This window comes from Lepidochelys olivacea, assembly GCF_965140295.1.
Source record: "Lepidochelys olivacea isolate rLepOli2 genome assembly, chromosome: 18".
Classification (NCBI taxonomy): domain Eukaryota; kingdom Metazoa; phylum Chordata; order Testudines; family Cheloniidae; genus Lepidochelys; species Lepidochelys olivacea.
Window position 1 is genome coordinate 16321442 of NC_140428.1, and position 11141 is coordinate 16332582.

At 49.4% G+C, this 11141-nt stretch overlaps 1 protein-coding gene across 1 annotated transcript; it reads right to left on the bottom strand.

Annotated features, from left to right (window-relative positions):
* Positions 1-1623: 1623 nt before the first annotated feature.
* Positions 1624-10870, bottom strand: LOC311532979 (chymotrypsin-like elastase family member 2A; the record flags this gene model as incomplete). The annotated part of the gene is made up of 9 exons (XM_084652002.1): positions 1624-1740; positions 2458-2610; positions 3048-3193; positions 3942-4078; positions 7049-7177; positions 8508-8605; positions 10446-10534; positions 10716-10778; positions 10828-10870. The coding sequence occupies 9 exons, from the start codon at positions 10868-10870 to the stop codon at positions 1723-1725; spliced, it is 876 nt and encodes a 291-aa protein (XP_084508128.1). The 3' UTR covers positions 1624-1722.
* Between the last annotated feature and the right edge of the window lie 271 nt (positions 10871-11141).

Here is an 11141-nt window from a genome sequence, read left to right on the forward strand (position 1 = left end):
TGGGGACACCAGGGTGACAACACAAATTCCTCATGTCAACCACTGTGGAAGGAGATGGCTCTGGGTGAGTCCCAACCACCATTCTTGTGTCGTGCTTCATATTCCACTTCCATTCATGTTGGGTTTTATCTAATGGAAGAAAATGCTCCATTGTATAACGCCCTGCCACCGTGTCATATGCTTCCATCCTAAACCCTCCCTTTCCCCCTGCAGCTGACTCACTTGGGTGCTGGTCTTATGTACGAGTCTGATTGGCTTTACTTTAGAAACACGGTATGCCTGGCACCTGCACTGTTAATGCTCCTCCGGGGAGAGGGAAGCAGAAGACTTATCTGTGGGAAATGGAGCTGGGGGGCCCTGTCATGTGTCACAGGGAGCTGCAGCTAAGCAACACACGCCTTCTGGACAAGTGATATGGCAGGGCTAAGGTTGGTGAGGGACTCTGCACGAGAGGGGAGAATCTGGAGCGCTGCGGTTTGCTACCGTACATTCCCTTTGCTGTGCTAAAACGTGGTCTCTCGAAATCCAAGTAAGTTACTGCTACTGTAAGCGCTTATTGTCCTTTGCCCCCTTCCTTTGCCCCCTTGCAGCTTCCCGTAGCCAGTTGGCTTTGAGTCGGAACGTTCCCCAGGCTATGGCTCATCCTGATCCTTGCTCACATGTGCAGGACTGAATTGACCAATTGTCTGTCTTCGGTTTTGCTCCTTTCTGGAGCATCAGAGCTCCTTTGTTAGGATCATTTGACTAAAGGCAATGGGAATGTAGGTGGCCCTCAGTCCTTCCAGGCTGTTTCTGTTCAGTAGTTCCCGGCTCTGAAAGCTCAAGGCAGACGGGGTAAATTTATGGCCTTTCCCTAATTCTTTCCAAGTGGGTTAAATTTTATAGTGGTAGAAAAATGAACACTGGCTTGTGTTTTCCCCTCTGCAGGTGTGCATGAAACTCCAGTTGGTATGAGATTTATGGGCTGCTGGGGAGAGAGAAGCACCATGGGCTCCATTCCCCTTAAAAGGGTAAAAATGTATCATCAGAAATTATCCTCCGTCTTTAAAAGCCTCCCTGATATTTCAAAGTGGCTTTCAGGTGGTTCCCTGCTCTACAGCATGTTCTTCAGCCAGCAGCCGCTCCAGGATCATTTCCAATAGCCAGACATAACCCAACGAATAACAGCATCAAACCACTGAATAGGGGAACGGCCAGGAGCTCTGCATTGCGTATTTTGAGAGCATTGCCAGGTTCTTGGGATTTATAGTTCTTATCATTCCCCCGTGCTCAGGTGAAAGGCAAAGGGAGAGTTGGCAGCTGGAAACTAGTATGGGAATGTGGCATTAGAAGGGAGTGTGGGGACACCAGGGTGACAACACACATTTCTCATGTCAACCACTGTGGAAGGAGATGGCTCTGGGTGAGCGCCCGCCCCCCGTCCTGTTCCCCCATTCTTGTGTCTTGCTTCTTCTTCCACTTTCGGTCACGATGGGGTTTATCTAATGGAAGAAAATACTCCATTGCATAACGCCCTACCACCGTGTCATATGCTTCATCCTAAACCCTCCCTTTCCCCGAGGCACAGGCTTTACATGTCCGTTGCAAACAAACGTTGGTTATTTATTATACACAGATTCCTTCAGCACCTCAGATAGGAATTTCATGATTACAACTTTATTTCAAGTAGCAAAATTGCTTCCCCTCCCCCAGCACAGGGTTAGTTGTCCATGGCTCTTCAGGTTAGTTGTTTGCCATAACCTGCAGAAAGTGTAAAACACAATGTGTGAGGGGGAAATCAGACCAGAAAACAAAGGAAATCTGTGAACAGGGACATCCAGACTCTCCAAATTGTCCCTTTAAATACATAAACCAGTCCTACAACCCTCTCTCTTCCTAAGGATTTAAGACAGGTGATTTGGCTTCTGTGTCATCCTTTACATTAAGGGTTCATTTATAGTTAATAAATATTTGATAAGAACATTATAGCCAGGAGCAGTAAGTGTTACTGATTATCATAATAATAGATGATAGATAATTAAGTTGGTGGACATCAATTAACATTTATTAAAATTCTACAAATATAGCCTTAATATAAAATTGTGCCAGATTTATTCCAAAATGTCTGAACTTTGGTTAGAAATGAAGATCATTTGGATAGTTGCATTCAACCGGAAGACACCTCACCTTCACTGCAGGAACTAATTCTCTAGAAACAAGACAACATTCTCTCTTGTTGTGTTAAGGGATTGTCTACGTGGTGACGTTACAATGGAATAAGTTAGGGGGTGAATTTAAAGTGCACTAGCTATTACGGGGTGTCCACATTGGAAGCTACTGCTGGCCTATGTACCCAAATGGACAAACCCTCGGTCTTGAACTGTTTTGCGGGTATTTTGTTTTGTTTTACCCCGAATGACCATTTAGAAGTTCACAGCAGAGTTTGTTCTTGCTCAGCAGCAGACACTAGACCCTTACCGTAGCAATCCAGTTGTTGAAAGCCGAGACCCGAGTGAAGACGGAGGGTTTGCGGTAATAATTACAGCCTAGTGCGGAGCCAAAGCTGACTATGCCATGAACTTCCCACTTGCCGTCAGCACCTCTGCAGTTCAGTGGGCCACCAGAGTCCCCCTGCAAGGAAGGAGAGGCACAGTCATTGAACTCCAGATTGGAAAAATCCACGTCTTTCTATGGTGCATGAGAAGAGAAGTCATTGACAGGGGTCTCGTATAATTGGAGATGGGACATGGGAGAAAGGCAGGAGTGTGAATGAAATGAATATAGGTTTTGTCTTATGAGATGGCTCCCAGCTGCCATGTTCAGGTCCAACATGCAGGTGGTGTTTGGATTCAGGGGTTTGTGGTGGGTCCCTCTTGTAGGTGGGGGTATAGAAATGTGTTTATTAAATAGTCCTTCAACACGTTAATTGCTATCAACCTCTACGAAGGGGTTTCAACGCCCATCTAGAATGGGTAGGTCCTAGTACCCTGCCTCATCTTCAGAGTCCCTTCCTATAATGGAGAACTCTCTAAAGCCATGCCCATAAATGCCAAGTTCTCCGGACTCACGTTGCAGCTGGAGATCACTCCGTCGCCGCCTGCACAGACCATGGTGTGTTTCACTGTGCTACCCCACCAGCTAGGCAGGGAACAGGTGGCGTAATCCACCACAGCCAATGGTCCTTGCTGCAGTTTATCTGGCAAAGCACCGTTTGCTGGAAGGGAACAGAAACAAGGGAGTAGCATTAGCTCCTGGCAGTCAAGAAACAGCAAATGGCACATCCAGGTACAAGAGTCAACAGGGATTCCAAGCACAGAGGGGTTGCAGAATCCAGTCCTTAGCGCATCCCTCCTTCAGAAAAGTGTCTGAACTAGATGGATAATCCTCGTCCATTTTAACAATGGCTCTCTGCCTATATCACATGGGAAATCAGCTGGTGGCCGAGCACTTTAACATTCACATATCAACACCCTACTGGCGGTAGCGTCAGCGAACAGGCCAAGGAATGAATAGGCCAGGATCCCTGCTCTGTGCTCTCACCTCTCTAGGTGATGCATCCTGGTCAGGATTGAAGCACGAGGCTGTTGCCTGCATTGTACCCGTTCTCTGCACAGGGGCTTCCCTCTTCCAGGCTGGCTGTCCCACTCTAACATTCACTTCTTTAAAGTGGCTTTTCAACTCTTCCATGAGCACTAGCAGCCCCAGCAGCCTTCAAACCACTCTCACTTGGGTTACAATTGCACCTCGAGGCCTCAGCTGGGGTCCTGACAAAAGCTAAACATTCTGCAAGGAAAATGCAGAAACATCTCTAGTGCAGGAGTGGCGCCAGACCCTGGTCAGCTCTCTCTTTGAATTGAGGGCTGAGGGGGACCAGAAAAAAGAACCTTATTCCAGTCAATCCCAAAGGAGATGTTAACACAGACGGACTTAGTGTTACCACTGAGAACTGTATTAACACTTACTGTACAGCCTTCCCCATCCAGTTACGTAGCAGATGACGCCAGAGGCCAGGAGACTGTTTGCCGGAGGGAGGCAGGCCGGCTGGATTTGATTGCTCAGAGCAACGCTCTGGGAGAGTTTGATCAAAGCGATGTCGTTGCTGTGTTCAGAAGCCGGGGTTGAGGAGGGAGCGTGCACAGAGGGAGAGTGGAAGAAAACACAGACCCATGAATACGTAGCATTTATAGAGTGCTCCGCCTATTCGAAAGAGGGGCCCTGCCTTTAGCGGGAGGAGGAGGGAAGGAACGTCCTCAGGGCTTGGCAGAGGGGTCCCACCCCTTGGTGTTGCCCATAACAGACACTAACACACGCCTCGGTGCCCATAGGCCCTAGTGGAGCACCTTGATTTTCCTTCCCCATGGCCCAAAAGCCGTGTGGAAATCCAGGCACCAGCATCTGCAGCTCCTCTGCCCACATAGGGCTCAGTTTGAGAGGCTTGACCTGTCTCTGTCAAGCTTTGGCGTAACCTCAGCCTGTGACTATGAGAGCTTCTGGAGAATACATGGAGAGCCTCCGAGAGCCTCAGGTTTATCAAGGTTCCCTGATTTAAAGCATTCGTTTCTGTTCAGCTCCCTGTGGTGGGTGGGCATCTCCCTAAGGAGGTGCCCATGCTGTTACCGACTCATCCTTCTACTCAGAGACTCCCAGAAACTGGCCTTTCAGCCAGAGGCTTCCTCGTCAGGCTGGGGCAGGTGTTCTGTCGGGGCCGGGGGAGTGAGACCTTTGGGTTCAAGATGCATACCCGCTCCTCCTCCAGTCAGTGCGGCCTGTAGTCCATTTCAAACTCATGCCTTAATGCCCCCCGGCCCTGTTGGGGCACCAGGAGTTGTGTGAGGTAAGTGAGGCCTGTGAGGTCTTTATGTTTCAGTTCATTCCCAAGTCAGCATCCAAACATACAAGGGCTCGTCTGTTGTGCGTGAGCACCAATGATTCCAGGATAGTTATTTGTATTTCTTTTTAACACTAGGGGTTTGCCAAATCCCTTCCCTTCCCATCACCCTCACAGCAGGGCAGTGTGCTGTGCCTTTCCTCTGCAAACGGGGCAGCATCTAAGTAACTTTTCAAGCCTTCCCGAGCCTCAATAAACATCATGATATTGTGCCCTGTAACTGCTAGACTGAGGTGTAATAAACCAGTGGAATCTATAAGTGTCGGCTGCAGTTGGACATAGTCTGGCTCTGTTTAATGGTGTTCAGCCCTACATTTGGTAGATAACATAATGTAGTAAGTTTCTTAACTGCTTGGTATTCAGACCTCTAAGGGAGGCGGCTTGACCCTCGGCAGTTATCGTAAGAGCACAATGCCATTCTATTCATCCCTGGTATGCACACATGTGAATACTGCGTGCAGTTCTGGTCACCCCATCTCAAAACAGATATAGTAGAATTGGAAAAGGCACAGAAGGTCAATAACAATCATTAGGGGTATGGAACAGCTTCTGTATGAGGAGAGATTAAGAAGGCTGGGACCTTTCAGCTTGGAAAAGAAGCGACAAAGAGGGGATATGACTGAGGTCTGTGAAATCATGACTGGTGTGGAGAATGTGTTATTTACTCCTTCATGTAACACAAGAACCAGGGCTCATTAATAGGCAGCAAGTTTAAAACAAACATAAGGAAATACTTCTTCATACAACACAGTCAGGGGATGTTGTGAAGGTCAAAACTATAATGGGGTTCAAAAAACAACTAGATAAGTTCCTGGAGGACAGGTCCGTCGATGGCTATTAACTAAGATGGTCAGGGATGCAGCCCTGTGCTCTGGGTGTCCCTAAGCCTCTGACTGTCACTCGATGATTGCCCTGTTGTGTTCATTCCCCCTGAGGCATCTGGCATTGGCCACTATCAGAAGACAAGATATTAGACTAGATGGACCATTGGTCTGAGGCAGTATGGCCATTCTGACGTCCTAGTTCTTGTACTACTGCCTTGGGGAACTGGGCTTGGCCACATACTTGGGGATGAAACGCGTAGAAAGTTGGAAATGGAGCTGATTCACGGAGCTAATGCACTAGGACTTCAGCAGAACCAAGGAGTCCTTCAGCAACGTGGCCTCAATCCAAGTTACTAATAATACTTTACATACATTAATTGAACCTCTCCACACACCTGTCTGGTGAGAGCTCCCCTCACCCACTGCTAAGATGCAGGAGACACTGTTGGGTCGAGCAAGGCAGCTGTTAAGCAATGCACAGCTGTGCCACGGAGCAGTTTAGAGGCGTTGAATTGAATTCAGTTGCAACAGCTGGAATCTGACTAGGACACTGGGGTTAATTCACTTGGACTCTTACAGAAACTGCTGTGGACTCTTCAATAGCCACAAGTGGTCAGCAGCTCAGGTGAATGTGTCTGAAAGTTTCGGAGATAGTGGAGGCTGAAGGAATCACTTAACTATCACTTAATCACTTAATTGTTAGGGAGGTGGCTCCTGCACTGGCATCTGTCTCTCTGCGGGTCATGGGCATCTGATCGCTGAGCCAGACCTCCATCCTCCATAATGGGACAAGGGTTTGAACTGGGGAAAGGGTTCACCGCTCCCCACATCCAGTCTCCTGGTATTTTGGAATAATCAGTATGAGCCTATGCTGGTGTTCCCCCAAACTTTTTACCTCGCATCCCCCCCCCCTTATGCCAGTCTGCACCCCCCTCCCCCCCAGGCTGGAAACAGGGCCACAGCTCTGGGTGGGGGGGATGCGGATGGGGTAAGGGGGCCAAAGTTGGAGGCCTGAGCGGGGCTGGGGCCGGGAGCGGAGCCTCAGCTGGGGGCCTAGGATGACTGCCGGGGCCCCAGGTGTGGGGCTGGGAGTGGGGCCCTGGGCACGGGGCCAACAGTTGGGGCTGGGGCCAGGAGAGGAGCTGGGTGGCGGTCCCTCCCCACCCCTCATGGGGCGGGGGCTGGCCCAGGCCCCAGCTGCGCCCCCCCCCCCAGAATGGTCCTTCACCCACAGTTAGGGGACCTCTGGCCTATGCTGTAATAACTGGCTCCAGATTTGGAGCTGCCCACTGTGCAGGGGTGTTTGGTTTGGGGCCCTATCTCTCATACTTTGTACCAACAGCTTCTATCAACTTACCCGTCTGCGACATTGTCTTCGTTCCAGCCTTTATGGACAATGATTTTTTGTGGACTGATGGCAGTCGATCCTTCTTCAGCAACATTTAGGTCAAATTTGCCAAGAAACACTAGATAGGTCCGAGAAGAGCTGGGGAGGAAAAGGAACAGGGAGACGTGCTTAGCTGTGTAACTTCTGGCTTGCTGTGCAGTCACACACCTCTTTGGGAAGGGCGGCCAAATGCAGCCTAGGGGTCTCCAGTGGGAACCCTCGGAGAACTGCAGGGGCCAGCATGCATTGATCTACATTAACAGCCGTTGGTTTAGGACGGAGCATTGCATGCTGGAACCTATAGTCACTGGAGGCTGCATCTCCACATGCTCCTCTGCCTCCTGCCAAGATTCCCGCTAAACGTGGGCCCCAGCTGATCTTCGAGCTTGAGGCTGCCATTTCCTGGCACATCTGAGCAATTCCAAAGGCCTCTCTGGTAGTGTGACAATGTCTATTACGAAAGCATCTCCACTGGTAGAGAGGTGTGTGGAAGAGTATTGTGCACCCTGGCCATCTGACCTCACACACAGCCCGCCCGGGAGGGCTCATATCTGCTCTGACGATGCTTTCCGTGACTGGAGTGGTAGTAACCAGCCGCAGTGCATGTGTGTACGGGAAACAGGCCTGTACTGCGGGGCTGGGTAGGGCAGCTGGCCTTGACCGAGGCATTTAAGGTGATGAAGTCAAAGCTGATCACGCCCCTCATTTTTACAGCATCCCATAATCTGAGAACAAGAAGCTCTCACTGAAATTGATGGCAGGTGACTTTAAATCCAAAGGGACGATTTCCTCATGGAAGTGGGTGCGCTAGTTAACCTATGGAACTCACTGCTACATGTGCTTGTAAAGAGAACACGGCTGATTTTAAAAGGGGCTGGACAATTTAATACCTAATATGTATTGTTATACATGCAAAAATAAAGTCAACAGTGCAGGGCATGGCACAGGCAGGGGACGAGGAAGGAAGTTTTCCCCTTCCAGTGACTCATCAGGTAGGGGCCACTGCCAGAGACACGATCTAGATGTTGTTACCTTTTTGGTGGGGGAGACACTGTTAGGTCGAGCAAGGCAGCTGTTAAGAAACGCACAGCTGTGCCACGGAGCAATTTAGAGGCGTTGAATTGAATTCAGTTGCAACAGCTGGAATCTGACTAGGACACTGGGGTTAATTCACTTGGACTCTTACAGAAACTGCTGTGGACTCTTCAATAGCCACAAGTGGTCAGCAGCTCAGGTGAATGTGTCTGAAAGTTTCGGAGATAGTGGAGGCTGAAGGAATCACTTAACTACTGGGGAGGTGGCTCCTGCACTGGCACCTGTCCCTTTTGTTATTAATATGCATTGGCTTTCTCTTTCTCGCAGAGCATTTACAGCTTTCTGCACGTTGACTTAAAAGAAATGATTGTCCAGGCTTTGGCAGCTAACGTACCTGATGCAGTGAGCAGCTGTCAGGACCCAGTTGGGTGCAATGAGGGTTCCCCCACAGGTGTGATACCAGCCACCATTGGCACTGAATGTCACGGAGACCTAGGAACGATACGGTAAGAATCCTAATCACTGATCGACCTCTCCTTCTGTTGGGAAGGTGAAAAGCTGAGCACCCAAGTGCTCCGTGTCTAGATCACACGCTTGTGAAAAGGCTTTTTTCCAAAGTTTCATTCACTGTTGCTTTCCCAAAGCTATTTACTAAGCACGGGCCAAACAGAGGGTTGTATTTGCTACAGAAGAAATGGATTCGTGAAAGACCTCTTTGTCACTCTATGCAGAAATAGGTCCCTGTAAGTGGTTTGGGGCTTTTGTTTTTTAAATATTTCACTGGGTTTAGTGGGCCTGTGGCCTGATCATGGAAATGGAATCTAGGGAAATAGGGATCTGGGATTGTGATCCCGCATTGTCGGTTCGGTTCTACCTTTGACTCATTGTGTGACCATGGGTAGGTTGCTCAGCTTCTCTGCCACAGTTGCCCAAATATGCCATGGGGATTGTATCAATGGTACAGGGGTGTTATTTATTAACCTTTCGACAGGTGAAGAGCTAAATAAGTGCAATTTTTAAAATGTATTCTAGGAGTTAAATAGTCCCTATTTTGAGACACTGGTTACTTGCCGAGCATGGCTCTGCAGACCTAGCAAAATATAATGACATCGATCTCTTATTCCTCCAGAGCTTTCATCCTGATGGATCCGAGCAGGCTTTGACACTTAGCTGACCTGTCAGCTGCAGACGGGAATCGCTTCGCTCCCCAGTTAGTTCTTGAAAAGAGCACAGTAACGCTGCACAACCATCTGGGATGTTGTGATTAATAGTAGTCATTAATTGGTAACTCGTCTTTAGCACACTCCGTACGAGGAGCTCCAGCATTAGCAAATGAATCCCGACACGCGCCCTTGGGATGAGGATCAGAAATGGAGGTGCCGTGTCCCAAAATAGCATGTCAGGATCATTTCCCAGCATGCTCCTTGTTTGCTATTTATTGACAAGCTTATCAAAGGGCTCATCACATGGCTCTGGGCGCAAAGAGAGCCCGTTCCCACACCCACTGAAGCCAGGGAGAGTTCCTCCTCCTCACTGATTTCAATGGGAGCTGGATTGGGTGCTAAGTGACTTGCTTTAGGGCAGGCAGTGAGTCTGTGGCAGAGCTGGGGATAGAACTCAGTTCTCACACCTCTTCTTGCACCTTAAGCACAAGGCCAGTTGGCCTTGTAGTGTGTCCCATTTAGAATACAGCCAGGATACGCCTACACGGTCTCTCACTTTGTTGCTTCTGTAGGCTCAGCTCACACACCCACCAGGGGTCCTTAAGTTGCATTCCCCATTCTACCCCCTAAGCTCCTTGTGTGCTGCCCTCCCGTCCCCCTCACGTCAGGGACATATGTAAATAATCCCGCTTGTATAATTTCTTAAATTATTTCTTTTCTTTCCATGTGGGAGCAAAGTCCTTCAGGGGATCAAAACCTTCTGCTCCATTGGGATGCTGGGCAGGGCTGAGATCTGGGGCGTGTTGTTACACTGGAAGGGGTCAATGGCTGCCATCAACCACTTCCCTGATCTATGTCTATTATTATAGACCCAGCTGTAACTGCTGGGTCTGCTAACCAGATGCCGGGGGCTCCAGGTGTCCTCCACTTTTCTGCCTTCTCGTTTTCCAATTTTCACTAAACTCAGTAGGGCTCTGACCACTGATGCCTAGAACGTTCCCTGGAAGTTTGGAATTGATCGGATACCGTGTTCAAAAGTTATCGCATATCAGACAGGGAAATGCCATCAACGCGCGTGCAGGCTGAGCAAAGCAAGGCCCAACGTAATGGGAAGGCAAGGTGGCTCAAGTTATCCTGGAGTGGGCTAAGGAAACCCGGGAATCACTAACCTGCCAGGGCCAGCTGAATGGTATTGCATCGTCTCCTCCAACCACTCTGTTCAAGAGAGGTGGGTAGGCGGGATTCCCACAACTGAGGGCTGCAAGAGACACAAGATGGGGTCCGCTTTAGAAATCAGAACAGATCAAGCCACCAACCAAAACCGACCTGATCTTTGTGTAACACATGTTTGAACTTAGGGGACCGATTTGGCGCCCTTTCTATCACCACAGAGGTTTCTAAGCCATAGTCTATTCTGACCCTTACACTGCACCCATTACTCTGATATCTCAGCACCTCCAGGCTGCTGGTCAGCGTCAGGACCACAGGATCAAGCTCGAAATCTGCAATTGGTAAAACAGATGAAATCCTACGTCTAGGCGGGATACATACCCCCAGTGGCCAGCGTCAGGGTAGCGAACAGGATACGGATCATGGTGCCCTGTAGCTGTGTCAGGAGCAGTGCCTCTTCTGAGCCCCCTTATATGTCCGTAGCGCTTATCTCTGGCAGATAGGGCCTGGAGCAGGGGGCGTGTGGCTCAGTTGCCAGTGGGAAGATTTCGCACCTGTGGGACATTTTCCTGTGTGCACATGCTAAAAAAAGATGGACCTTGAGATGCTGGCTTCAGCTCTGCCTTGTCTGGGGAGTGCTGCGTGAGCTGGATTTTGTTTGTTGCAGCTGTTCGCTCTCCCGCTACCTCGAGTCC